At 34.6% G+C, this 27,620-nt stretch overlaps 1 protein-coding gene across 3 annotated transcripts; it reads right to left on the bottom strand.

Annotated features, from left to right (window-relative positions):
* On the bottom strand, nt 1-27,254 carry LOC145562372 (nuclear pore complex protein GP210-like). Of its 3 annotated transcripts, none has more exons than XM_081622625.1 (36): nt 26,835-27,254; nt 24,526-24,791; nt 23,964-24,130; nt 23,668-23,884; nt 22,673-23,019; nt 21,720-21,899; nt 19,275-19,413; nt 19,030-19,178; nt 17,721-17,832; nt 17,055-17,635; nt 16,823-16,946; nt 16,000-16,277; nt 14,833-14,928; nt 14,610-14,672; nt 13,840-14,031; nt 13,511-13,570; nt 13,373-13,441; nt 12,801-12,944; nt 12,515-12,634; nt 10,984-11,103; nt 10,721-10,876; nt 10,580-10,642; nt 10,358-10,476; nt 8,175-8,565; nt 7,956-8,046; nt 7,705-7,817; nt 7,130-7,201; nt 6,356-6,431; nt 5,896-6,003; nt 5,634-5,775; nt 3,857-3,931; nt 3,489-3,705; nt 3,017-3,071; nt 876-967; nt 595-655; nt 1-475 (listed from the first exon to the last, which is right to left on the bottom strand). In XM_081622625.1, exons 1-36 carry the CDS (start codon nt 27,014-27,016, stop codon nt 132-134), a joined length of 5,781 nt encoding a protein of 1,926 aa, XP_081478751.1. In that variant the 5' UTR covers nt 27,017-27,254; the 3' UTR covers nt 1-131. The 3 variants fall into 3 exon arrangements, 2 of the variants coding, with proteins under 2 accessions (XP_081478751.1, XP_081478750.1); XM_081622624.1 differs by having other exon boundaries at nt 3,017-3,083; XR_014094353.1 differs by lacking the exon at nt 1-475 and adding an exon at nt 2,854-2,908 and having other exon boundaries at nt 626-655; nt 3,017-3,083.
* Between the last annotated feature and the right edge of the window lie 366 nt (nt 27,255-27,620).

The following is a 27,620-nucleotide window of genomic DNA, read 5'->3' on the forward strand; positions in this document are numbered from 1 at the left end:
TAAGTAAACAATGAAAATTTATAGCACCTTCAAAAAATTTATACAGAAGAGTAAGGATATTGCAGATGGTTTGAGAAGGTATCAGCTGTACATGTTAACAACAAGCAATCAAAATTACATAGTGAGAATAACTAGTACGTGTTTTGTGGGTCAAATCTTCTCCTCCTTTCACGTGTGTAGTAAGGAGTTTGATCTATTGTTCTCCTCACATAATCGATGAAGGGCTGTGGAGTCTGAGGGGACCGTTCAGTTTCAGGATCATGGCTTCTACGTTCAGGAGTCTGAGGTGTGGTAACATTTTGGGCAGGGGGAGCAATAGATGAGCGAGTACTTTTAGGTTTGTCGAGGAAAAATATAAAGATAACAGATATTATCAATAATATGAGCCCGGTTACCCCTGCCCATAGTGTTATATAAGAAGTTGATGTCTTTTCCTCGCCTACTTCATAGTTGACATACAGTTCTACTTTCTGTCCTGTTAAATCAGAATCAAATATTAATAACTTGGACAAAATGCAAAAAGTAGAAGAAAAGATAAACTCTCCAGATTATGTCCAAGATATGGAGGCATATGAAAACCATAGACATGCTTACCATTGACTGGAAGAGAAAATGTAAGCTTGTCCTTAAAAGGCTTCGATTTTAGAATTTCGACCTGAATGTAAGCAAAAAGGCAGAACAATAACATTATTAACAGAATTTAACAGCATATCTTCTACACTATGTTCAGCAATCTTTTAAGATGTCAAAACTATCTGTAAGTTTCATTGTTAACATTGTCATGTTTTTTCAATTTTGCTAACCAATTTTTTCCCCATCTCCAATTCTCCACTACGTACAAAATATTGCTGAAAATTGGTAGAGGTTTCTATTACCTCATATTGTGCACGCCCACCAATGCCATAACCTTCTTTAAACAATGTCCTAACCATCAACAAATCTCGGTTGAACCAGTGGATGCTTACATCTGTTAAATTTACAGACTGGGTCATCAGTACCCATAAAAACTTGCAAGGAAAAAAAAAAAACATGCACACACACACGACTATTATGCAAATATACACATATCATAAAATAATCTATGTGAAAAAGTTTGAAGAAAGTTAAGCAGAGCTGTGGGGTTGAAACAAACAAAATTCTTATTATCACTTTACATTTGTATATAAAAAGTACATAATACATTACTAGATTAGAGTATTGTGTTCACCTTATTTAAGACTTGTGTTTGCAAATTATCGATGGCAAGGGTCACAAGTTGACAAGCCATAACAGACTTAGAATGATTAAAAGAGTAAACAGAATGATAGTCTCTCAAATTCTGACCTCTCTTTGATCTCACAGATGAGAAATACTATGACGACTAGGAAAAAGCCTATGGAAGTTGGAAATATATATATTATGCCCAAAAAACAAACACACATAATGAGCTAAGGCCCAAACATAAAATTGAAGCCCACGACACATAGTCACTTCATCACTCAACAAGCTCGTCGCTGCCACAAGAACCTTGAAGCCGAGTTATAGCTCACTAGCCCAACCTATGTCTATATTTCACGCAAGAGTTAAAGCTCACTCGTCTAGAGCTATAGCTACACCACTGCGATTCTCCGACGGCCTTCAGAAATTAGCTCACTCTTCCATAAGCTACTCCTCAAACCCTTCTGTGCATTGTTCCCCTAACAGCTACACACCTGCTCATTCACGACTATAACATATTCAAGGCATATTTCAACATTATCATTACATCTTCTTGGAGTGTTCATTGTCCCTGAATGTTCTTTCAACTTTAAGAGACTTGTCTCTTTAGAAGCACTCTTTTTTTTTTAAAGCTCTGTCGAAGTACTCTCGTACAACTCAAAACTCCTAAAAATTTGAGCAACCATACTATCAACTTATGTTAAATTAACCCATAAGTGTTTGAGTACCAATATTCGCATTCTAATACATGTGTTCCCAATACACAATTTGTGTGGGGTAACCTCTTTATGCCTTTAACATGGGAGATTTCTAAGGAAACTTCTTGAGGTTCCTTAATCCTTACATCCATCCTGATCCTCAATACCCTATCCACCAAGTTTTAGGCTCAACAAGGCCCATTTTTACATTGCAAACAATTAGCTGTTCGCTAAAAATGCTTAGAGTTTCCAAAAATAAAAAAAAATAAAAAAAATACTCCAATGGGAAAACCAGAAAAGGATATGCAAGGTACCCATGGTGTCCCCTATGTCACCACTATGCCCACACAAACATTGATACTAGCATTGGAGACCAAATGGTTATATGCACTATGAGGAAGATTAAGAGGTTAAAGAAGAGAGAAATTTTAATCACTCTTTATTTTCCACGTTTCAAACCTACAGGTGTAATTTACCATATATGCCATACACTAAAAAATCATTATAGTCCTGATCATAGTGAACAATAATTGCGGTACTGTCGCGTTAGCTTAAATTATTTTCTAATTTGGTCCTACCCCACACAAGCACACACAAACACACATGTAATATTAATTCACATCTAGCATGTGGAATATTTTAAGGCATATGTTCAGGGAAGAGCAACACTTGATTGTATTTTATTCTTTTCCTCAGCATACGCATATCTCAATAATTTCAGTATCGTTTCCTGGCCTTCACTTTTCAAGTTCCTTTCTGTTTTTCTTTAGCTTTACAATAGAATTTGTATATTCGAACATTAAAAAATTTCTATCCTCACATATATTAAAAATTCCCTCCACCTAAATATAAAACTTATCTATGATATTCGAAGATGACCGGAAAAATTACCATTTTTTAGAAAATAGAAAGAGATATTTCTTGGATTTTCTGTTATATTAGATAGAAATTTTCTTACCATTTTTTCTGATTTTTTTTTTTTCTTTTTTTTTTTCTTCCCTACAAGTCAAAATCTATAAACAAATACAAACTTATATTAATATAAATAAAAAAAATAAAAAATAAAAAATAAAAAAAATAAAAAAATAAAAAAATTAAAACAAAAGGAAAAGGAAAATTACCTGTATTGCCCACTACTGTTATAATGCTTCTATTGAAGTTTCGTGTCAAATTTAACTGCAAAGATTCCTGATCTCAAAAAGGTTAGTATTTTTTATATCACTTTTGAAGAAAACTTAGTAAAGACGCACAAAAAAGGGCACTGCTGACATTTTTCTTCCTGGGAATACAATGAGCCAGATCAAAAGTTTCAAAACAGTCTCTGATCTTCTCTATTAGGAAACTTAGCTTCTAGCTCAAGGGTCAAATGGAAAGACACTAATTGCAATGGTAGGAGAAGGGATAGAAGTGCCTTAATTGCATGGGTAAAGCAATGTATACCTTTTAATTTCCTTAACCCATCTTAGACGGAACCCTTACCCATTCAGTGCAACATTGCTATTAATCAAGACAAGAAGGCACTGATTTTGGTCCTTATCTTTCTCCTCCATATGCACAATACAATATAAAAGTTCAACTGACAAAACTAATTACCTTATCCATATCCAATATTGAAAATCCACCAAGAAATAGTGCAGATGCAGAGCTTGACACATCAGCTACATCTCTCAGTTTAGCGAAGATTGAGATGGATATATCTTGTCTCTTATCCTTCAATTTGGGTGCCGTATGCACTAAATGTTCAGGAGAGTAAGGGAAGAAAAGACAATATGTATCACCAGTATCAAGATCCTTCCATGGCTTAGCATGCCTACAAGAATTTTATTTATTTATCTTTTAATTTAAAGAGAAGGATTAAGGAAAGAAATGAAAACAGAAGCTTTGAAAGTGACAAAGTCCATCAGGGTGGGAGGGGGGGGGGGGGGTGGGGGGAGAAGGGCGAAGCAGGATCAGGAGCATACCCTATAAAAGTAGGTTCCACTTCACATTCAAAGGGAAGGTCCACATTTTTTCTAGGACCTCCCAATCCATTGTTACTGCAATATTACACGTTAGAAAAATTAAAACTACACAATAGTCATTAGACATTCTAAAGTCATGTGAATGAAATATTATAACACAGCAACAAGTACCATAACAAAATCCCAATCTAGGTCTCATGTCCACTTCTACCTAAAAGACAAATTTGAATACAGACTTTTTTATAAATACCTCTATTGAATACAGCTACACAAGTATGACATATCCATAAAAGAATATCCTATGTTAATTCCTTATTCTAAAACGGAAACAGTAAGCACTTTAGTAGAACTTCCAAATTGGAGTTGCCCAAAGAACACCAGATCATATTTCCGATGTTTGGGAATCCAGTAAGTTTTCAGTGTTACAACTAAGTTGCATTTAACTGTATTAACCCTTAAAATATCAGGATTGATGATTGAACCATATGCTTTATGAAATTTTACAATCAAGAATAGGCATAGGCAGAAAATGATACTCTTGATGTGAAGTGGGAGGCAGATACATCCCTAAACTGAGTGTTTCCCATATTATGTGTGTTACCCTAAACTGTTTGTTTTCCTCAATCTAACTTTTCAAATAAACACTGAGAAGTATTTCAACATTCATACGCCTTGCAAATATTTTATTCCCTGAGAAGATGATATTGTTGCATATATTGACGACTACCCAGGCCATGATTCACATTGAAATTAAACATTACAAGTAGTCACAAAGAACAAATTATCAATCATATCATACCATTACCATCATCATATGTACTAAAGTACACAGCCTTATTTCTACAATAACAGAGAGACTTAGAGAGACTTTTCTGACAGACCCTTACTTGAAAAGCAACTCGATCACTAGCTACCTTACTACAAGCAAGAAGAAAAGAACAGCACATTGATACATTTTATTCAACTATAACCTACAATTTAATCCAGTAATGAATCTCACACTATTTGTTGGAATTGGATAACAAATTATCAAATCTAGTCAAGTAAACCAATATTTTTCTCTAGCTTTTAAAAAGTTTGAGATAACTCTTATGAATAGTGTTTGGACAATTATACCCTTTAAAATGTTTTTTACTTATTTTCCCTCATTAATGTCATTTGGCTCATTATTTTAACTCATAAGAACAGTGTAGGACATTTATAACCCTAAAAATATTTGTTTACATATTTTCCCTCATTAATGCCCCAACTTAAGTTGTAACATAAGGCCAAACCGAAAGAGCTTCTTGGACATGGCTTGCTATGGCACGCGTAAGCCGCCCTATTTCTATGAAAAGTATTTCAACTTTTATCTGCGGTTATGAGAGAGATAGTGTACATTTGTCAAGATCAAATGCTAACTGATCAACCTAATCAAATAAACATGGGGGAAAAGAGAATCAGAGATCAACTGGTTAAAAGCAGGAGAAAAAAGAGAAATAGCTAGAGATAGTGAAAGGTAAAAATTAAATATTAAAATTTAACAAAAAATAAATTACTACCTCTGTTTTTTTAGTTGACACCTTTTTTTTTTTTCATGCTTGCCAATGCACAATTTTACCAATATTGTTAATAATTAACATTGTAAAATTATAAAAAGTGAATTTTAATTAAATTTACATTGAGACAATTGAAACAAGATCCTACATCACTATGTTTTATCGTATCTATAAATCACAAAACCTAGAGACAATTTGCATTGGAGTCTTTGCAGAAAACTAGAGACAATTTCACAAACCTGAATTTCACTGAGAATTTATATCCTCCCAGGGGAATATGAATATTAGTTAAGAAGTCTGTTGGAGTATCAACATATATGAGATCTCCATTCAGCACTCTTACAGTAGTTTGCAATTCCAAGCTTGAACTTCGAAATGTCACTGTTCACATTATAGATCTTTAAATATAGGTCAAATGAATCTACAGATACTATATATAAATGCAAAGTCTTCATGCTTAAAATCTTAGGACAACTTGCAGCATTATGAATCAATAATTACCAGACACTGTACCCTTCCCAATTGCCACAGCTTTACCCGAAAGTGAGTCCACAGAAACAACACTTTCATCACCACTTGACCATTGTCCTAATCCTTGACCATTTAGTCCTAGCAAAGAAATTCAGCAAGGTTGGTTGAAGAGGATCTCAAATCAGGAAATAAAATGCAGCACAAAGAAACTATGATCTTCAGTCAGGAAGAATTCCGTTCAATTATGGTAAATTGCCACTATCTGAGAAAATCAGCTAAGAAATCCAGTTTTGAATACATAAAAGCAAAGTAGTCTGGTCGTAGTCAACACAATGATGTCTACCTAAAGTGTGCTTGGACGAGGGATTTTTTTATTTTTTTTTGTTTTTTTTTTTTTTTTTGGGGGGGGGGGGGGGGTGGGGGGATAAGAGAAGAGTTTAAAAAATACCAATTTATTAGAACTGAAATAAGAAGACTTAGCCGCTTTTACCTTCTACACTGAAGTTCAAATCGCTTCCAGGGTGAAGAATTGGATCTTGTGGATTGATATGAGCTCCCACAGAAACCTAAACATACCAAAGACTAATTCACAAGAAAAATCCATACAACATAATATTATAAGAATCAAAATGCAAAGAGAAGGAAGAGAAAACATCATCTTTAATAAGGTAATCTTAAATTATAGGTCATCTTCCAAACTGACCCCACTCCATAACAACAAATCCCTTCTGGGCACGCCCATATTAATGATAAATGGATCTACAAATTGTCTGTCACTTAACATTAAATAATTTTCATGTAGGAGGGTTTCATATCAAAAATAATTCCAGCTCAGTGTATATTCATATGCTAGAACAATGAACCCTGTTAAACAAACTTCTGCATAAGTTTATTAAGTATAAGGTGTGATACATATTATAGTATTAAAGAACATTTTAAATTTTTAGTACTAAGTTTCATAGAGGGATCAATCCCACCCTAGTCAAAAAGATAAGGAAAACATCTCTGTTCATGTATCATGGAGAATTTCTTTTCTGAAACACGTCAAACTAAGATCCTTTGTATGTCTATCTTCCCCCAAAGGATGGCATGACCTTCCCCTGCATCCTCCTCCTCCCTCCATCCAAATTTATATAATAAGAACATATAAACATGATGAGCATGGAAATTAAACTTTTGATGATATTCTCACTGTTAAACTTCACTCTTAACTTCTTAAGAATCAAGAAAATGCAAAGATGAGAGACCTGAGATAAACAATTACCATCACATAGTCTGACTTCTGCAGATTTCCACCAAATCTCACACGAACAAGAGCTCTGCCATGTTGCACTGCCTTTGACACAACCAATATAGAAAAATCATACATAATAAGATCATTAACCCAAGTCAAGTTACTTTATGATCCAAAAAAAAGAAAAAAGAATACGCCTTACACTATGTCTGGATAGAGAGAAATGAAGGGAAAGGAAGAGAGAGAAAGGGAGGGATGCATCATACTTTGTTCTAATGTAAGGAGGGAAGGGGAGGGAATTGAAAGGAAAATGGAAGTTTACCTTCTCCCTCCCCTCACCTCCCTTTTCCTTCCCTCCATTTCCCTTCACTATTGTTATCCAAACATAGCGTTAGTCCCAAAATGATTTGGGGTCAGCTAACATCAACCGTCATAAGAAACCCAAAAAAAAAAAAAAAACGACAAAAATCCAACTGATGACAAAATGAGTTCAATGTTACAAAGATTGGTCAAGCCAAGAGTACTTCGAATGAAATATGTTATAATATTACGGCAAGTAACTGAACCTTCATTCTCTGAGTAGGTAAGATAGTTAACATAAATACCTTGATTATAGCACTTCCATTTTTCTGATTAACATTATCAATAGCAACAATGTCCTTGAAGTTAGTCTCAATGTCAAACACCACAACATCATGAGCTTCAAGAAAGGGATTTCCTGCTCAAAGGAATTTTAAACATCATAAGTTTCAAGAAAGGGATTTCCTGCTCAAAAGGAATTTTAACGTTGCATTTTTTAAAAGATAATATCTTATCAATGATTAGCAAGTATGAATTAAAGTGCGATGTAGAATACCCAAATTGTCAAATAAATAAACAGGGAGTTCAAGTTCAGCGCCAACAGCAAGGTGGAATGTTAATTTCCTCGGGAATCTGATTTGAGCAACCTGGATTAGAAAGACAGTATGAACAAGGTAACAATGATTAGTCATGAAAATTAAAAAAAAAACAATCAAATAAGCAGACTGTAGCTCAATTGACCAAACCATATGCCACTGAGTGTTTATAATAGTACCTCAGCCACCCTCACACAAGAGGCAACCTCAATTCTCCCGGTACTGAGGTCTTTGGCCTGGATACAAGCAAGATTGTTGCTCTCAGTTGTTGTAATACTATGGCCAGAAATAGAAATAACACCTTCAACGTTTTTTCCAGAACATCCCAATAAAGAGTAAGCAACTGTTTGACTATCTTTAGTTTTTTGTGATTTTGAATAAGGAGGTAAGAGATCTGATGTGGTATAATACGGAGGAAGAACCCAAGTAATTGGAATCCCTTGAGCAAGAGGAGGATCAGGCACAACCCTTATGAGTAGGGAAGCGCTGTAAGCCTTTGGATGTAAGTTAAAACCGGGAGACGAGAAGTCACAAGTGAATGTAAGTGCAATTTTGCTTCTCCCACCAGACCTGAGTTGAAGAAAAAAACAGTACATTAAGAAAAGTACATACTTTTTTAATTGTATTTTACCACCTTAAAAAACCTGGTTTTTGATTCAACCACCAAAAATAATTCTATTTTATTTACCACCTCATTAAAAGAAAAGCTATTGATTTGACCACAAAGTGCCTGCACCTGGTGAGGAATTCGACTGTAGGGCCCACACAATAGTTAGTTTGACCTTTTGAACACCTTTTCCCTTGAATTTTTCCTATGAACTAACCAACCAATATTATAGACTAATTTTCTTACAAATTTTGGGCGAGGAATTTAATGTTTGGAGGTTGAAGCAGTTGATTATGGAGGTTGAAGTAAGTTAAGAGTAACCAATGATGGTGAAATCATGGAAAAAGTGAGAATTTGAGCCCACAGCCGGAATCCTCACCGGACTCAGGGAACAGAAGTAAAATCAAAAGTTTTTTTATTTATTTCAGGTGGTAATGTAAATAAAAAATTAGTTTAGGTGGTGAAATCTAAAACTGGGTTATTTCAGGTGGTAAAACATAAAAAATACCTTAATAAATTGACAAAATTATAGAAATTGCATGATTTTTACAAGGATTTTTGTATTTTACCACCCCTAAAAAGCCCACCTTTTTTTTTTTTTTTTTTTTTTTAATTTAACCACCTAAAAAGACAAAAATCTAGATTTCACATGAATGCAGAGTATCACAGTGAAGCATTGAAGCACAAACATCGAGGTCCCATATGAAAACAGGGCCATTCCACATGAATGCAGATTTGCTAAGTGATGCACAAAAATCTGGAGCAGATGATTTCTCTGCTATTTTAATCAAAGAACTCATGGTTACGGCCCAAAATAAAGTGTCCTAGTGTCCCACAAGTCCAAATATTAAGGTATAATATGAAGAGTCCAAGTAACATTGCTTTAATCACCACAGTAACCAAACCAAGAATCCTGCGAAAGTAACCTAGGTTAGTCAAATCAAGGTCTATTTAAAAGTCTTAGTCAAAGCATCAAATCAAAGCTCTGAGAAAGGCCTAACAAGGTGAATTCAATGGGGTGCAGAAAGGCATAGTGGCTGTATTAATTTTATCTTTACAACCTTTTGATTCTATAAATTTTTGCTTCACTATCGATGAGATGCGCACGTCACACCTGAGCTTTAGCCCTAGGCACAAGTTTTACATAATTTGCTTTATTGCAACTTTAGCCTTTTTCAGACACAGGTTTTACATAATTTGTTTAATCATCACAATTCCTCAATCCGGAAAACTATGTTTGGATATGCACGTGCTGTATCACAAATTGTTGGGTACCAGTTCAAGGTGGTTCCCAATCTAATAAACGATGATACACAAATCACAAACATTAATCATGCGGGACCCTAGCAGCAAACAAAACTCTTTTAATACAGTGCCTTTATTCAAGCTGTTAAACTATGGATCCCAATAAGTTGACGCACAAGAAAAGCTCATTTAGCCAAATCTCTCTACAATTTTATGCTATATATATCTCTTTAGGTTCCACAATGCTAGCAAGGAAGTCTCTAAAAAGAAATTTGTCATTAGTGAGTAAGTTGACAGTTTACAACAAACCTGCCAATGAGCAAATTTTGCACCCAAACCCACAAGGATTTCCTGGACTTTCTATAGATGAGAATAGAATGAGCAGAGCTCTTTATTTCTTTTTCTCGTTTCCATGTAATTGTTTACTTTCATCTATCTGCTTTACTAACTGATTTTTCCCCGCCCAATTGAGAGTAGGATCACAAAAATATAAAAAAATAAAAACCATACCTTCCAGTTAGAATCTTTATAAAATTGATTTCCTCCTCATACCAATAGCTGCTCAGCTCCAAATTTGGCCATTTGTAGTTGAAATCACTCTTATGCTCGGCATGGTGGAAATCCAGTACCTAGTTATGAGTATCAGATCCATTTAGCACAGGAATTAGCATGAACTTATCATTACAGAACTATGTATAGGTGGTTATTTTCAAGAATCACAAATAATCTAACCTTTTCGTTGTCAGTAGTCCACTCGTAATTCTTGCAAAGCTCGTAAAATGAAAACAAGTCTCCCTAAATGAGTCAAGAATATCAATAAAATTTAGAAAGAAAGGACGATAAACATATAGACATGTATCTGACTTCTCTTGCCTCGACTAAGACAGGAAAAATAGGCATCTCACGTCCAACAGCCAATTGCTGACTCTGTACATTCAAAATTGCTGCAGATGGAATACCTACTCTGACTATACCATGTGCTTGACAATGGACTGTTCTTCCACTTCCATAAAAGGTAGCAACTATGGTCTGGCAAGGGGAAAAAAAAGTAGTAAAAGCAGTATAAATACATCAGTTTGACAGCAATTCATGGACTATGATTCAAGAAGAAAACAAGAGTACTATCATTCTCTTACAGCATTTCCCAGTGCTATTGTATATAGTTGTCCCACAGAAGCATGAACTGCCACAGTACTATCATTCATACTTGTATACTCAATGAAGACACCAATCCTTGGTCCTCCCTTCACAGTAAGCTAAAGAAGATGTTAGAAGCATGTCATGAAGATGGAACAAAAACAAATGTTCCTGAAAATATACTTCAATTTAATATTCTGAATCAATTATATCCCTGCCAAGTAATTTACATAAGGCAGGACAACACAACTCATTTTGACAATGGTACAGAAAACACCATTTCAATTGGGAGTAGAGAAGAAAAGCTTTTTTCCCTGCAGCACAATCTTCTCATACACGTAGTACTTTTTTTTTGATTTTTTTTTTTATAACAAAATACACGTAGTACTTTGAAAGTTGCAATTAACTTTCAAAGGATATTCTCTTGAACTGAATTGGGCAAAGTGGAGGCAATATTTCTCTCTTGCACCAAGTATCCAATTTTTACTTAACGAAATGAGCTGGTAGAATACAAGGGGATAATACAAGCATCATGTTGAAACATCATTGTTGAATTTAAATTATAAAAACTACCTGTACTATATCTAAATTATATATTTCTTGTACATAAGGAATTCCTTGTACATTGCATTATAATTTTAACAAAATGAGAATGATACAGTACACAACTCTTATAAGTTAAACAATATAAGGACCTACCTATTCAAGAACTTCCCGTATAATGACATTCATTGTACGTGACTAATTAAAAAGATAAAGTTCAAAAACAGGCAAATGATATGTTCGAGACATTGGAAGTGCAGACATGACACACAATTAAGAGACCTACAAAATTTTGTGTCCCAAATATACTGCGAATTTTTACTTACAGAATAAACTCAAAAAGACATAAGTAGAAGGTACTCTCTCTTGCTTAGATCTAACATTTTAATTATTAAGTTTAAATTGTTGTTTACATCTATAGTACTATATAAGAGAAAGGACCTTTTGGTTCATAAAGTTTGCTTTTCCTAAAATACCCTTCTACATTTTAAAAATTACATCTTTACCAAAAATAAGTGCAATTAAAAATAAAAAAACTCTCCTATCATAATTCATAACTACCCCTTCAAAAAAAAAAAAAATTCATAACTACCCCTCTCATTTTTGTCTAAAAAAACTACCATCTTAAAAAAAAATACCATCCTTCAAATAAAAAAATAAAATAAAAAATAAAAAAACACCAGAGTAAAAAAAAAAAAAAACACCACCATTAAGAAAAAATTCATCTAAAAAATAACAGAAAATTGATCTCGATAGATTACTGATATGCACACGCACAATTTTCGTGTGTCTCTTAGCTTGTATGTATAATATGAGGACAAGATTTTCATATACTTTAATATTACAAGTTTCACTGATGTCAGAAATACAAGTTAAGGGAGAATAACTGTCATGCGGGCTTTTATCACAGCTAAAATACCAATTGCCTAGTGCAAATAGATTATTGAGCAGTTATACTTGATAATATTATGAACATCAGATACTTACCACATAAGATGCACCAGGAACCAAAAATATATCACTAGGGTTTACCAAAGGTGGAGCATAAACTTCAATTGTGATGTTTCCACTGTATATTTCTCTACCTGACTGCTGTCTAGAAGTAACCTGAAATATAATTTTAGCAAAAAGGATTAATTAATAAAAAAATAAGAATAAAAAATCCGTAGTTTAAAAAAAAGAAGAAAAAAAAGAAGTTATATCTACCAAGAAAAAAAGAATAAAAAATATAAAAAGTTATCAATAATAGAATTTTCAATGTATGAATACTTACATAAAGAGAGGTTACTCCAGCCGATCTTCCATATATTGTAAAGTTGGAGGTATTAATATATCCGTCACCAATAGCTATATTATCACCATTTACAAGGTTGACTATATGGTCCTTTATGAATACTTGAATTTTCATGAAAGCATACTGCCAAAAGCAAAAATGAACTTAGAAGGATAAATTACAGACAAAGGGAAATTGTCATATTTCATTGTATTTAATATGTGCCATTCAACTTAATAAAATGTTGCTTTCTCACATTACAAACTCTGGGAAAGAAAATTATTTGGCACAATAAAAGTAACAACAATGTTTCATATATATCAAGATATTTTAAACCAATCTTATTCTTTACAAAATTTTAAAAGAAAAGGAGTAACTATTATAGTGCCAATTATAACCTGGAAAACGAAGCTGAAGCCGCTTATTTCCCTTAATAAATTGGTTATTAATGATAGTTCATAAGCAGATATGAAATTTATATCTTCTTCCGGATGTGAAAATGAATGTTTGGAAGACAGCCCCTCATACGTGATACTGGATTCACAATTGAGGAATGAAGAGAGAAATCAAACCTGAGAAGACTCAAATAAGTTCCCGTCATCTGTTCCAGCAAGAAGGTCAATAGAGATTAAGCTTCCCTCCTGCACGTCCCCAAGGCAGCTTGTTAATCCATTTAAAACTACAATAATCCAAATTCAATATAAACTTACCATCAGGCTTATTCCTTTCTCTGGCATAATCTTGAGCCAGTCCACCTCTGCAACTTTTACCTGATATGTAATTAAGAGAATTTTAAACAAAACCTATGTAATAGTTCTGATTTCAGAGTGCCATATTTTACAGCCAGAATTTGCTTCATTCTACAAGAAAGATGCTTTAAAAGGATACAGAAACTGCAGCTCATTATAGAGTTTAAAGTTTACTTCTTTACAGTCTACAGTAACATATAGTTTGATCATCAACAAATCAATTTGTATGTGGAAAACTTCACGGATAATAAAAATTAATAAAAAACAACTTTGTTGGTTAGGAGAGTTACCATTGAAGCAGCCTTAAGTGGAGGAGAAAGCCCTACATCAGTTACATCTACCACTGTAGTTCCCACACCTCTAGGAACTAAAGTCAATGGTGAACACTGTAAACCTGTTGCAGGCTGCATAACTTCCAGAACTCCAGAATCTTTCACGTTAACCTCCAGAAAACAACTTCCTCCAACAACTGAAAGATTCATCTGAAATAAACAACATTTAGATCTGCAGCTTGAATGAACATCAGGAATATGAAATTTAACTAGCATGCAATTTAATCAACCTACTTCAAGAAAGTTTCTGCTACAAATTAATGCATTATCAATGCAAATATAGGATACAATAACAAAAGTGGAAACAGAGACGAAATTTGAAAACAGAAATGTACACTTTCACACTCTCCTTGTTTCTTTGGTAAGTGTTGCAACAGGAAATGGAAAGAACTTTAGGGAACACAGGGGGTAAGAGTTAAATACTTATATATGAAAGGGAGGTTGCCCCATACTCAAACCTGTAATTAGGTGGATGGAGTATTAACTCCTTTTTTCAAATAAAATACGGACTAATAGAGAGAGAGAAAAAAAAACCCCTCCTTTGCCTAAGCCATAGTTTCATTTTACATAGTAGACGACTTTCCCTATGCATTTTTCAAATTAATTTGCCTCAGTTCCCTTTGTACAGCTCGTAAAATAGTTTGGCGAATCAATTCACTTAGCCCTTAGAGCACAGGCGAAACATTCCAGTATACATTTGAATAATAATAACTGAATAGAACAGCTACCTTTGCATCAGGATTGAAGAAAAGCAAGCTGAATTCAGGAAATACTTGTAGCGTAGAGACAACCTGCATTTTGTGAGAAATGTAAAGCTCTTTATAATAGGATTTCCTAATATTTAATAATGTTTGAATGGAAAACTCTTGTTCTGCACTGTTGCGAAGATAACTTCTTGAGGAAATTGTTTTGTCCTCATTTTACAAAAATAATATATGTTGCAGAACATACCTGAAGAAGAACAGCGTCTCGAAGATCTGAAGCATCAAGTTGTGATAAAGGAGAGCCATTATTGAAATGACTCTTAACCACAGCATGAACAGTGCACTAGAAACCAAATAAAACATACTAGATAAGGATAACAAGCTATGATTTAACACTATAACACCAGTCAAGTATAATCAAGGTAAATAAAACAAGATAACATTACAGAAACCCAGCATCAGAGGACGCATATACTCCTTGATGATTAACGGTGCAAAACATTCAAAAACAATAAACTATGCATCAGAAGATTCTTTCACTATCTATCGTATAAGGAGTTTCGGGGGGGGGGGGGGGAGGAGATGGGGGAAACAAATAAAAAAAAAAAAAAAAAAAAAAAAAAAAAAAAAAAACAAAACAAAAACAAAAAACAAAACAAAACAAAGTGAAAATAAAAAATAAAAAATAAATAAAAATAAAGTGAAATTGAAATCAGATATGGCTAAACAAACGAGTATGTATAGTGTAGTACCCCCACTATCCCTTATCGTTTGCCTCAATCTTCTTTTTAGGCCTCTTTAAGTTTGCACCATACTATTTTTGGGTACAGGGGACCACACCTTTACCACTACATTCACCCCACCAATTGGGATACACATCAAATTCATAGCCAGCTAAAATATTTCCTAAATCTATGGAATATGTGATAAGAGTAGCGTTTAGAACTTGGGATACACATTACTAAAGCAAGTAATTAAAACCTATGTTTTCCATTGATGGGTGTATTTTCCAAACCATGGAAATAGAAGTCACATAAGAAAACAAAAATGACCAAGTCCAAAGCAAAATTAAAATATTAAAACATATAACAATACCATCATGCTAAGTTAGAGTTCAGTATGATGAACTCGTGATCTAGTTAGAACATGTTATAAAAAAATTAAAAAAAAATAAAAAATAAAAAAAATAAAAAAAGAAGTGTGATGAAGACCTGATTGCTTTTATTTTATTTTTATTCACAGAAGATAAATTCAAAAACAAAAGAAGTTCAAAAGAAGATAATTGAAGCAAAGGATTATTCTAAATAAAGGTCCCAAAGATAGAGAGATCATTAAAAAGTTACAAACGCATCAACCACATCAAGCATAGAGACCGCACAACAATCATCACCAAGCTTAGCTTTTTCAGCAGTACCTGTCCTGATGCATTTTCCAGACGTAGGTATCTTTCCCAACTGGATACGGACAGTTGAGAATTATAAGCTTCATCCCAAGTTGCCAGCTCCTGACAGTTGTTCAATTCCCATCTTAAGGGGACAGAAGATGAGTTGGCAAAAGCATTTCTAGAATTACTGATCCCAACTGCTGATAGTCTAATGGTCCGCCCATTTGCCACAGTTTTAGGCATGGAGCGAATGCGAGCAGGGTCACGATCAGCTTGAATAGCATATTGTATAATGTCCAACTTGTTCACTGAAATAATATGCAAAAACACGAATAGTTGGAAACCCTTACACAAAAATTCTTCTTCTTCAATAACTCTCGAGAGTGGATTCTGGGTTTTTACAAAGATTGTATTGGGGAATTCTTCATCATAGTTAATTTTGGACAGGATTGGAATCCCTTGCACATGGAGTTTCAAAAAAGATCAGTTTTAGCTGAGTTATTTATTCTCTTTAATAGAAGATTAGATGTGACGGAAGTTAAATAATTGATGTTTGATAGGGTCATACCAAAAAAAAGGAAGCCTTAGAATTATTCAAGGACAGATGAGAATGGAAATTGTTCAAACTATTCTAGACAAAAGAAGCATCTCATAATGTTTCCTAAGGAGTCTATCTTTCACATATTCAACTTGAATGTGATTGGAAGCACATCATTAATTAAATGAAACAGTTTTGTTTATGTGTTTCAGAACTTAGAGGACTAGTTATTTTCTGCATAATACTATGGATTTTCAATCTTTATCAATTTTCAGGAGTTAGAACAGAAATTGGATAAAGAATTAGGAAACAAACCAGGTTCGTCGGCTAGAACTACAATTGAACTAGGAAAGCTACAATCAAGTCGCAATTTTGCCTCCGCAACCACAGGTTGCGGATGGTCATCTCCAACCAAATTTCCACGTTTGAAAACAAGTGTCTGAACATTAAAACAGGAAAGAAAGTAAGATCCCAAATCACCAAGAGAAGATATACTTCTGCAGAAAATATTATTTGTAAAGAATAAAGTAAGAACAGCTAGACTTACAAAGTTGCCAAGCACTTTGCATAAAACTGTGTATCCATTTCCTTCTGAACTTTGGACTTCATGGACAAGGACTCCATCTTTAGGAAGGGAACAAGTTTCATCAAGAACTTCTACAGTTTGAATATAATCAACTTCTTTCTTCCATCTTTCGGGTCCTCCAGCAAGTGCAACATTTAAATGAGATCCAAGGGCTAGATATAAATAGTTCAAATTCTCCCATCCATCACGCATTTCTTTTTCCTCCAAATCAAACCAATAACCACCAAACTTATTGCCATCGCCTGCTTGATGTAGAATAAGTGGTAAAAACGATGCAATAGGAGCAGATGCTTTTAACATTATCTGCTTGTTAAAATCAGTGTTTGTATGCATAGAAAAGGCTGCACGTAGAACAGTACGACCAGGACCAGTAGCTCTAAGATGGGTCCAAGCACAAGTAGGACCTAGTTTAGATTGTTTAGTCTTCATGAGTTCATTCTTCATAGATGCCTCAATAGTAGAATTAACAATTATAAAAATTTCACTTCCAGTAGACCACTTTATGCGTGAACTAAAAGCATCGCAACGGTAAAAAAACACACCTGCCATCAACAAGAATTCATGAAATCAGACCCTAACATTTCAGTTAACTAAGAGCTAAATGAAACAAACTTCTATGAGTTTTACCATTTGATGCTTTCATAGACACAGCGGCTTGAAGATGTGACCCAACAACAGTCTCTACTGGATAGTCTGGCAACATAACTATTGAAGAAGGTAGAGCAACTTCAATGTGCGCCTATATCACATAAAATTAAATAAGTACAGGATCACAGAATTAAAGAATGAATTCAAAGTAAATAAATGGAGTCCTTTAAGGGGCTTTAAAAAAAAAAGTATACAATTTTTGGTACATCAGAAAGCATTAAATTACTGAAACACATTATGAAATCCAATACCATATACCAAAGCATTAAATTTCATTTATTATGCAAATAATGATTCTTCCAAGAATTCAACAAGGACTTCTTGACAACATTTTGCCTTTACAGAATCAAGTCAAACCACCTTGATCTGGTTTGAAGTTACTTTTCAATTGGCCTTTAATTTGCAATCCTAGAGGCTATGGTGCTACCACATTATCCTGATTGATTTTCTCTTTCCTTTTAGAATATTATTTAAATGGACAAAAAGGAATGTCACCCGTTTATTCAAAGGAAGGCTAGCATCAATATATCAAGCTCTTAGCTAATTAAAACATCCATGAACAGCGAAATTCAGATAACCTTAAGCTACAGATAAATAATTCAAGATCAGATTAACAAATTAATGATGCTCAAGATGAGAGGTTTGTTGATTTGTTTTGTCAATTATTTCCCAAATTCAGTCCCTATATTACCTATAAACAGTGGTGGAATCAAAGAGAGGCTGGGGAAAGCAACAGTCCCTTCCCCCTACCTCCCCCCCTCCCCCCCCCAAATTCAGCCCCTCTCTTACCTGTAAATAGTTGTAGAAACATACACAGTTATAGCTAACTGAGTTAGTAAGTTAAAACTGAGTTAGTATTTAATCATAGGCAAAGATGTCCATGACTATGTTAGTGAATTAGATATGTATATATAATAAACCACTGGTAATAAAAAGTGAACAAGTAATGGCTCTGCCATTTCTTAAGTCGACTAGTCTATAACAACATTAACTTCCCAATAAGTTACCAAAAATATCAACATCATATCTTCATATATGACATCCAAAGAAGTCAAGTGATGTAACATAGCCCATTGCTCAACAATTGTACTGTATTCAACCGACCAACTATTTTTTGTCCTTTGATACAATTGTTCAAATAAACTATTATAGTACTACTTGGAAAGTATCTGCTAAGCAGCTAAGGTTTACTATCATTTTAGATGGACAAATTTTTCCAATTATAAAAACAAGAGAAACCAGAGAAAAAATAAATAAATAAATTTAATAACAAGCAAACAGTTGTTACCTCATCAAAATTGAGATTATCAAAAATGGAAACAGCTTTAACAGTGGCTTTACCAAGCCTTTTGGCCTGAACAACACCGGTTGCTGATACAGATAAAATACTATTATCAGAGGATAGCCACCTATAATCAGCAGGTGAATCTGCACAACCTACAAGACCACCAATAAAAAAACATAGTTAGAGAGTCATAAAGTAGTATAACAAAGGTGGTAACCAATTGAGCCATGCAAGATAAGGATACATACCTCCCGCGGCATTTAGCTGTGCTTCCTGGTAGATATCTGGTGACCACGGAAGCAGAAGGGGTGACAATGAAGTGTTCCTTCCTTCTCCTTTAACCCTCACTGGGTCACAGACCATAACTTCTTGAACAACCTTCAAAACCTATAGCAGAATCCACTTACATTAACACCCTCATACAACAAGATTTTGTGTTAGTTTTAGATACTGTTACTATCAGGGATCCATCTGTGACTTGGTGTATACTATATAGACTAATTCACAAAAGCCTAAAATCAAATGAATGGGAGTCCATTCCACCAATAATTCAAATACTCAAACCTTGGAGGATCAATAGAGCAATATGCACAACAATAGAGAAGCTGCGTCTCTCTCATAAATTTGATAGCTTGCTCACCAGTCACCATGGCAAGCGGAATAGTACATATAACCTGCTGCTATTTGCATCACTGAGAAAGCAGCGGTATATAGAGAATTAAATAGGCTCTATGCAGATTATTATGGAGCAGCTCTTTATTATGTTTAAAAGAGTTTATGAGAAAGTTCAAAGCTACAGAAGGACTCTCCCATAAATAGGCTTTCTTAATTAGTCTAGAAAGCTAAAATTGCTTGGTAGAAAATGTGCCATCCCAAATTGCTGGAGGATGGAAATCCATTGCTTCAGGTGCTTGTAATAAGAATTACTTCCACTGTTTTTTAATAGTTGCAACACACCTTTTATCACGCTTTTCGAGGAGGTGATTAGACTAGATAAACGAATTAATTAAGCTATGAAATTTTAGCCATAGCAACTTATCCCTTTCTTCTTATCGGTGGTAAAAATTTGCGATTTAATTTATCTGTTTACCTAGTCTAATATCTCCCTTAAAATGCGTGCCAAAAAGGTGTGTTGCAAGTAAATAAAAACGGAGGAAGTATATGATAAAGCTTCAATGGGCTTCTGCACAAGATCAGGACAGGTTCTAGTTTAATGGATTCGTGCTCATTACATATGAGGCAGAGACTTGTGGACGTTGCAAAGTTCAAGCAATATGTCCTGGGTCGTGTAAGAAAGTTGAGCTGCGGAGAGGTAGTTACTGCTTATGTTACTCGGACTCTTCATTTCACCTCACGTTCCCGTGTCGACCCTCGACACTCGGACATGGGTATGACACCCGGACACTTCACTTTTAGTTCAAAATCATGGAATTTTTTCACAAAATAGCCGAGTCGGACACTTGGACACGTACTCGTGTCGAACATGGGTACCCGAGTCCAAGTAACATAGGTTACAGCTAATGATGGTTAAACTTAAACTGGTGTGAAATTTGTATGATCTGGGGCTCCGTAATTGTGCAATCAAGTGATCAACAATATAATTATGCGGAAATTATAGACTGGAAGCAAAGAAGAGCAATAAAGAGCACAAGAAGAATTTTACATGGAAATCCTTCTCTTTCCCAAAGGGAATCAAAAACCACGAACTTTGTTCTAGGAATTTAATCAATGTATGAGATGATGATACAAGGGTCTAAAGATCTCCCAATCTAAGCCTAAACACAAATTCTCTCTCATAGACTTGTCTAACCTCTCTAATCTGATAATTACACAGAATACACAGTGAGTGTTATGTTCTTAAATGGCTTAATAGGCTATTTATTAGGGTAAAATAGTCCCCTGAGTCCTAACCCTAGTAGATTAACCCCATGTTTCCGGAGATATAGGGCCACAGGGTCATGTAGTGTAGTCCTCTTGTGACTTGTTTTAGCATCAGGGTACACGGTCGTGACTCGTGGCCTACACAATCGTGTACCTCAGCCTACATGGGCATGTAGTCAGCTTCCATCCTTAGACAAGCTCCCAACGCCTCAAACTCTCATGGTATCAAATCCCATAATTGTTTCTTTCTCCAAACAATCCTCCTAATTAAACCATCTCAACAAATCCAACAAAATTATCCATCAAAAATCAATCATCTGCTAAAGGGGAGATTTGCTAAGATTTAAATGGAAAAGGATAGTTTGAAACAATCAGTTCAGAGGATATATTGGTGATATGAAAACCTTGTTAGATGTGAGCTTGTTTAGTCCTTTTGCGTGTGAAGAGACTTCCCTCCAACCATAACTAGGAAGGGCTATTTACTGATGCAGATTGCAGAATAAAGGATTGTTCTGACTTTTGAGGTTTTACATATCTGTTCTTCTATAATGTTAATAAAGAAATCAAAATTAATTTATCATCTTCCATAGCAAACAAACAGCCTAAATCAAAATCCCTTTTTCTATAGGTTTGGTTTTTTTTAAAAAAAATAAAAATAAAAATAAAAAATTCACTTTTTAAAAGAAAGAGGATGCATATTAAATAGTAAATAGTTTAGTGCCAACTTCCAAAGTGGAAGTATTATCACATAAGAGTGACAAATGATTTCAGTGATAGTCAAGATCTTCAATGTAATATTAGTGAAACATTACCTCTTTTGCCTCAAGATGGTCAGTAGAGTAAGTTAAAGAAGCTGATAACTTTCCAAGTCCTTCTATAGTGGCCTCTAAAATTCTAGAATGCTGCCAACCAGACTTGACGGCAACACTTTCTGGTACGGGATAATTTCTCCAGAGTTCCGGCTGATCATAGTTCAATTTCACATCCTCATTCTGCATTCAAGTAATCAAGTGAGAACTCACACAGTTCACATACACCAAAAACGTTCACATACACCAAAAAAAACACTTGGGATTAAAAACAGGAAAATGAAGGGTATACGTTCCTAGATACCTGAAATTCATAAGTTTTGTTTTGTAAAAAAATATTACACATAATAAATGAAGTATCTAAATCAAACCAACAACTTACTAATATGTTCATTCAGGGACTCAGGGTATATGCTCTTTGACATGAACTCAGGCACACTAGACTTAAAAAGTGGAACAGAAAACTGTAGCAAATAATAAATTTCAAGGGATGGAGAATTTGTGTGCTAATATTGAGAAGACTCGGGTCAAATTTTCCAAGAATGAAAAGATAACTGGTATTACACAAGCTACTAATGTGGTTTGTTTCTAGGGTAGGATTTGCAGCACACCACTAGTCCACTACCCTTCCATCTCTTTAATAGAAAATGATAGGGAAGAAAGGACCAGGCTTTGGGCTTTTTCAGGTTACCAATAAAAATATAAATGGTAATTTTGTGTTATCAGAAAAAAGAACAATGAAAATGGTTTGTTGGAATTCCTTTTTTTTCCTGAAATTAGTTGATTATAAACAAAAAATATTGAAATAAGAGGTTTTGTAATAAGTGGTTCTCAATCAATTATATCATCCTTTTTTTCTTAATAGGACTACAGCATTTTTTTGTCCTACCAGCAGCCTATTCTTTTAAAACCAAGGTTCAACCAAACACCACAGAGATATACAGATGTTAAAGTACCTTTGTTAAATAGATTACTCGAGCATCAGGCCCTCGAGAGAAAACCTTTAAATCAATGAGATATTGTCGACCAGAGACGACATACCAACATGCACTGGGGGGTGTAGGTTTTACTCCCTCAAAAGGGTCACCAGATTCAGATAGAGGCAGCAAGTATAATGACATATAATCTGGCAGAACAATATTCAGAGATGACATCTGGACATGCCCAGCAACCCTGGTATCCTCCACTATGATACTGGTTTCACCTAGTTTTAATGCATGAACAAGACCCATCATAGCATCCACCTGAGCTGTTGAAGTATTCAGTGCAAACCAGCGGTGATATGGAGAGGGCAAAGGCACAACTGCAAGGACAAACGTAAATGCTATGAGCAATTTGAAATAAATGCTTGCCTGCACATCCAGTTGTTACAAAGTATACAACGTTTTAAATAATTTTTCAGCAGGTACAAATTGGGTCTATGGCAATAAGAGTTTGTAAGCATCAGTAGGCTTTAATGGAGAATCTAAATATAAAGTTATAATGAACTTTTTGGTTGAATGGAGCTTGATTATGTAATATAAATGACTATTGACTACATTGTTAAGTTACTTTTGCGAGATTAAAAAAACAACTTTTGGAAATAGGGAGTCACAAAATCTCACAATCAAGCACTCACTTCATTCGATTAATTTTATTTAAAATTATTTTAAGCATAAATTCCTCCTACAGTAGTTATTTGTCCCCTTTTTTCAATTTGGTAATTTGGGTGGAAAGGCTAAAAGAAGAGTAAAACAGTAATGCTAGGCATGTGTGGTGCAGACATATACTCTTATTTCAAGAATCCAGAAAATAAAGAGGCCTTAATGATTATGATGCTTTTAATTTACCAATTTGTCACCAGACACCATAGATTTAAACAAAAAAAAAAAAAAAGGATGCAACAGCTTTATTATATAGGCTTTTATAACATTTGCATGAAAATATACAAGAACAAGCTAGGAGAAAAAACCTTGAGGAATGTTCCTCCTCATGAATTTAAGACTGTACTGCAATGTGCCACCAACAAGAACAAGAACTGGGGAAGGAGGATCCAATGACATGGCTTCTGCTACAGTCAAAACGATTTTATCTGTCATGTTATCAAATTGTGGCTCAAGCAAATGAACAGAGACAATTTCATGCCCAATGCCAACTCCCTTCACTACAAAAAGGTCTGAAAACACTCCCTGCACATAAGATATTGATTAGACAAGCTGCATATACACAATGAATTTAACACTGAACTTCTTATGAAATAGAACATACACTATCTTCAAGCTTTGTCTGAATATTTAAATCACCACAAAATCCACTGCAGTCACTTAAAGGAGAATCACCCAAAGGGACATGAACAAGGTGATGAGATGACTCGTCACTTTCAGGCATCAGTTGCCAAATGAACCTCAAACCCACTAATGAAGAGAAGACGTTATCTGCGTAACAGATCAAGAGTGAGCTTTATGCCATGAAATGAAGCTAATTCATACACAGAGGCCAAACAATAATCATAGCAAAAAATATTATGAATTACTCAGAAGCTTCTTACTTGTGTAAACCATGAGAACTTTTAGTGATCCCACAAGAAGTCGTGAACAGATAAGATAAAATATATAACTGTGATGTTGATACACTATTGCATTGAAGACTATAATTAGGAACTCATGCATAATGGGATCATCACATGTCAGTAATTCAGTATGTCAGAAGCACATAAGTGCCACCAAAAATAAACCGGAAAAGGGAAATAAATCACACCTAGGAGCATAACCACTAAAAGAACAAAAACATCAAATTCAGGAGAAAATGTCAAGATTAGTGTTTTAAATACCTTCTTTGTCAAAAGCACGGACCCGAAGAGTTGCAAGACCATCCAAGTCAAGTTTAACAGAGCTATGGAAAATTTGGATCTTGGAGAACATATCAATGTATACCTTACAACGAACTATGGTTCCTGTGCGAACATCAGTGGCATAAACAGCAGTCTCCTTTCTTCCAGTGTAAGGAGCAATTGATCGTAACCGAGCACTTGTTGAACAATGGTTACTCTCATTGTATTCAGGTACAACAGATAACACATCATGATGATCCCATGACCTACCAAGACAAAACATAAAATAACATGATTACTAGCTAAAATTATACTCCTTTTACTCATTTACTTGCGAACAAGAGATGATTATGGCTGAGGGCAGTCATTACAATCAGAAGGAAGGATTCATGGTTTTCTTATTCCGATTATAAGAGAGGCTGACAGAAAGAAGCTTAGTTTGAACATCCCAATAAAAGAATGTAATACCTATACTTAACAGCCTCAACAACCTCACCTCAGCTACAACTTGTTGATTAACCTTCAACATTTCACCAACTACTTTATTGTTGTTAACATTTCACATGCTATTTATGGACCTCAAGATAAGCTTTCATTCTCCTATGGAAAATTCTCTAGGGCTTTTAACGCCTATCCATGGACTTCAATGACCGCAACTCCATAATTTCTCCGGAATAAACTAGATAAGATGCCATGAGAGCAAAGATCACCAAAATAATTATTGTTGGATTTTAATCAATCTCTTCAGTTCAACTTCTTACACGTAATTTTTTGGCTTAACCACCTCATGTCTCTACATGACAAATTCATTTCATTATGACCATTCTTCTCCTCACAGTATCATTGGAAAGAGCTCAGTCAGGCTCACTTCAGTTGGCAATTCAACATACTTCTCATTAGACACAACTGTCCACCATATTTTATAATTTGTTAAGGGCACCGCTACAATAGATTAAATAGGGTTAACCCCCAATCTCCATATCACCCGAAATCTTGCTCACATCTCAATTAAATATATATTCATTTGTCATTCTCACACAAATCTCTTAGATTCCTTCCTCTAACCCTTCAAATCCAGTGGTAAACCTTAACTTTTCTATTAATTCAAATTTGTAATTATACGGCCTCCATTTTCTAGACAGGGATGGTAAGGAGGGCAACACCTACCTGTTCATAATTCATTGGCTCAATCTTATTCTACAACATGCCATCACATCATGAAGGTAATGCCATAATGAATTGACTCACATCATATAAACGAATTAATGATGACTAGGATTCATTTCACTCTAAAGCCCTTATTTTACCTTTATATCGGAATATTTTTCCCATTAGTAGTCATTTGTAATAATTGTTTGATTGAACCTTTTTACATAACTTCAAAGTAGTTCAATACTACTTCATTGGTTTCACTTGCATAGATATAAAGGGGCATCTCTATTAATGTAACTCTCATATGTTGGTTGTTTGATTTTTTGCCAAATGTATATGTTGACTTGAAATTGTGAAAGGCCCTTGTGATGGCATGTTTTTGACTTTCTAATGATGTATTGGAAGATACTCCCTCCATCCCTATTAGTTGACACAATTTCCTTATAACGTCGTCCTATATAGTTGACACACTTCTCTTTCTTTCTGCAATGTGAGACTTTCGGACCAGCTATTAAGGAATATTCATGTTTTGGATGTTCAAAGAGTTAGTTATTGTTTAACTATGTAGTTGATTCGATGAAAACAGATAATTGACTGGCATTTAAGCATGGCCTAATTACTTTGGAACTTCATCCCCCCCCCCCCCCCCCCCCCCTTCCAAACATCATTTATCCGAAAAGACAAAAACCCCTCAACTTGATATATCATTGCAGTTGAAACACTACCCTAGATCAATTTATCTTGGTAAATTTAGCAATTACAACCAGTGTGGCTTATTAACTTAGCTTATTCTAGCTTCTTGCTCATTTAGTTATCGTTGTATCGCAATTCGCGACATATTTGTTAGAAATATATCCAAATACAAAAGCCTGGTAAATTTAACATCACACCCAAGACCGCTAGTAACTTTGAACTAACACCCGATTACGCTTAAAATTTCTTCCAACTCAAACAGGAGCAGTAGCATCAAAGGGTGAACAATATGTGAGCATAGTTCATCAAATTCAACCAATTGCAAACAGTTTTAGAGCAATGTCACAGCACAAAACAACTAACCAAAATATCATATTTCAGCTAATAATCCAAATAAAAACCTACCAAAAATAAAAACCCACATCAAAAATTGAAGTAAAAGAGTTAAATTATTATCAACTGACCATTTGAAGCAGCCATCACTTCCAAGGAGACGATACTCAACAGGATGAATCATTTTTGGTGGCAAAAGAATGTTAACATCAGCAATGTGGGGCCCAGAAATACATTGAACCCAGAAATTGTTTCCATTAAACAAGATTATAATAGCAAAAATAACGAACATATTGCTGAAATGAAGCAGCATGTTCAAAGAAAAAACCCAGAAATCAGCAAAACGACATTGTCAAAAAGCTGAGTGAGTTAGAACTGTTGGATATTGGAGGAGGTCAAGAGAGGGTTTAAAGAAGGAAGAAGAGGGGTTTAAGAAGTGAATAATTGAAGTTAAAAAGATTGTTGAAAGAGAATCTTTTTGGAAAAAAGAGATTTATGCATCAATTTTCAGGATGACACATTCGAGCACTACTATAGAGTGTACGAGTATTTTGCATTTGCTTTAATTACTTAATTCGAAAAACTTTCTTTTGTTAAAAATAAGGAAAAATTAGAAATAATAATCCAACTTTCGTCAATTTTGCTAGAATAATCCTAACTTTGAATTATTGTGGAATAATCCGAATTTTGGAGATTTCTCTTTTTCTTCAATCCCAAAAACCGGTGACCGATTGAATGGGTTAATTTTTTTTTAAAGTGACACGTGTCACAACTGAATTGGCTAAAACAATTTATTAAAAAAAATATAAAAAAAATAAAAAAAAAAAAACCCCAAAATCCCAGCTACCAGCCAACCACAAAAACCACCGGCCAACCCCAACAACCCCCACTCTAACCCTAAACGGCAGCGCTAATTC

This window comes from Chenopodium album, chromosome 10 (genome assembly GCF_948465745.1).
Source record: "Chenopodium album chromosome 10, dcCheAlbu1.1, whole genome shotgun sequence".
In the NCBI taxonomy this organism is placed as follows: Eukaryota; Viridiplantae; Streptophyta; class Magnoliopsida; order Caryophyllales; family Amaranthaceae; genus Chenopodium; species Chenopodium album.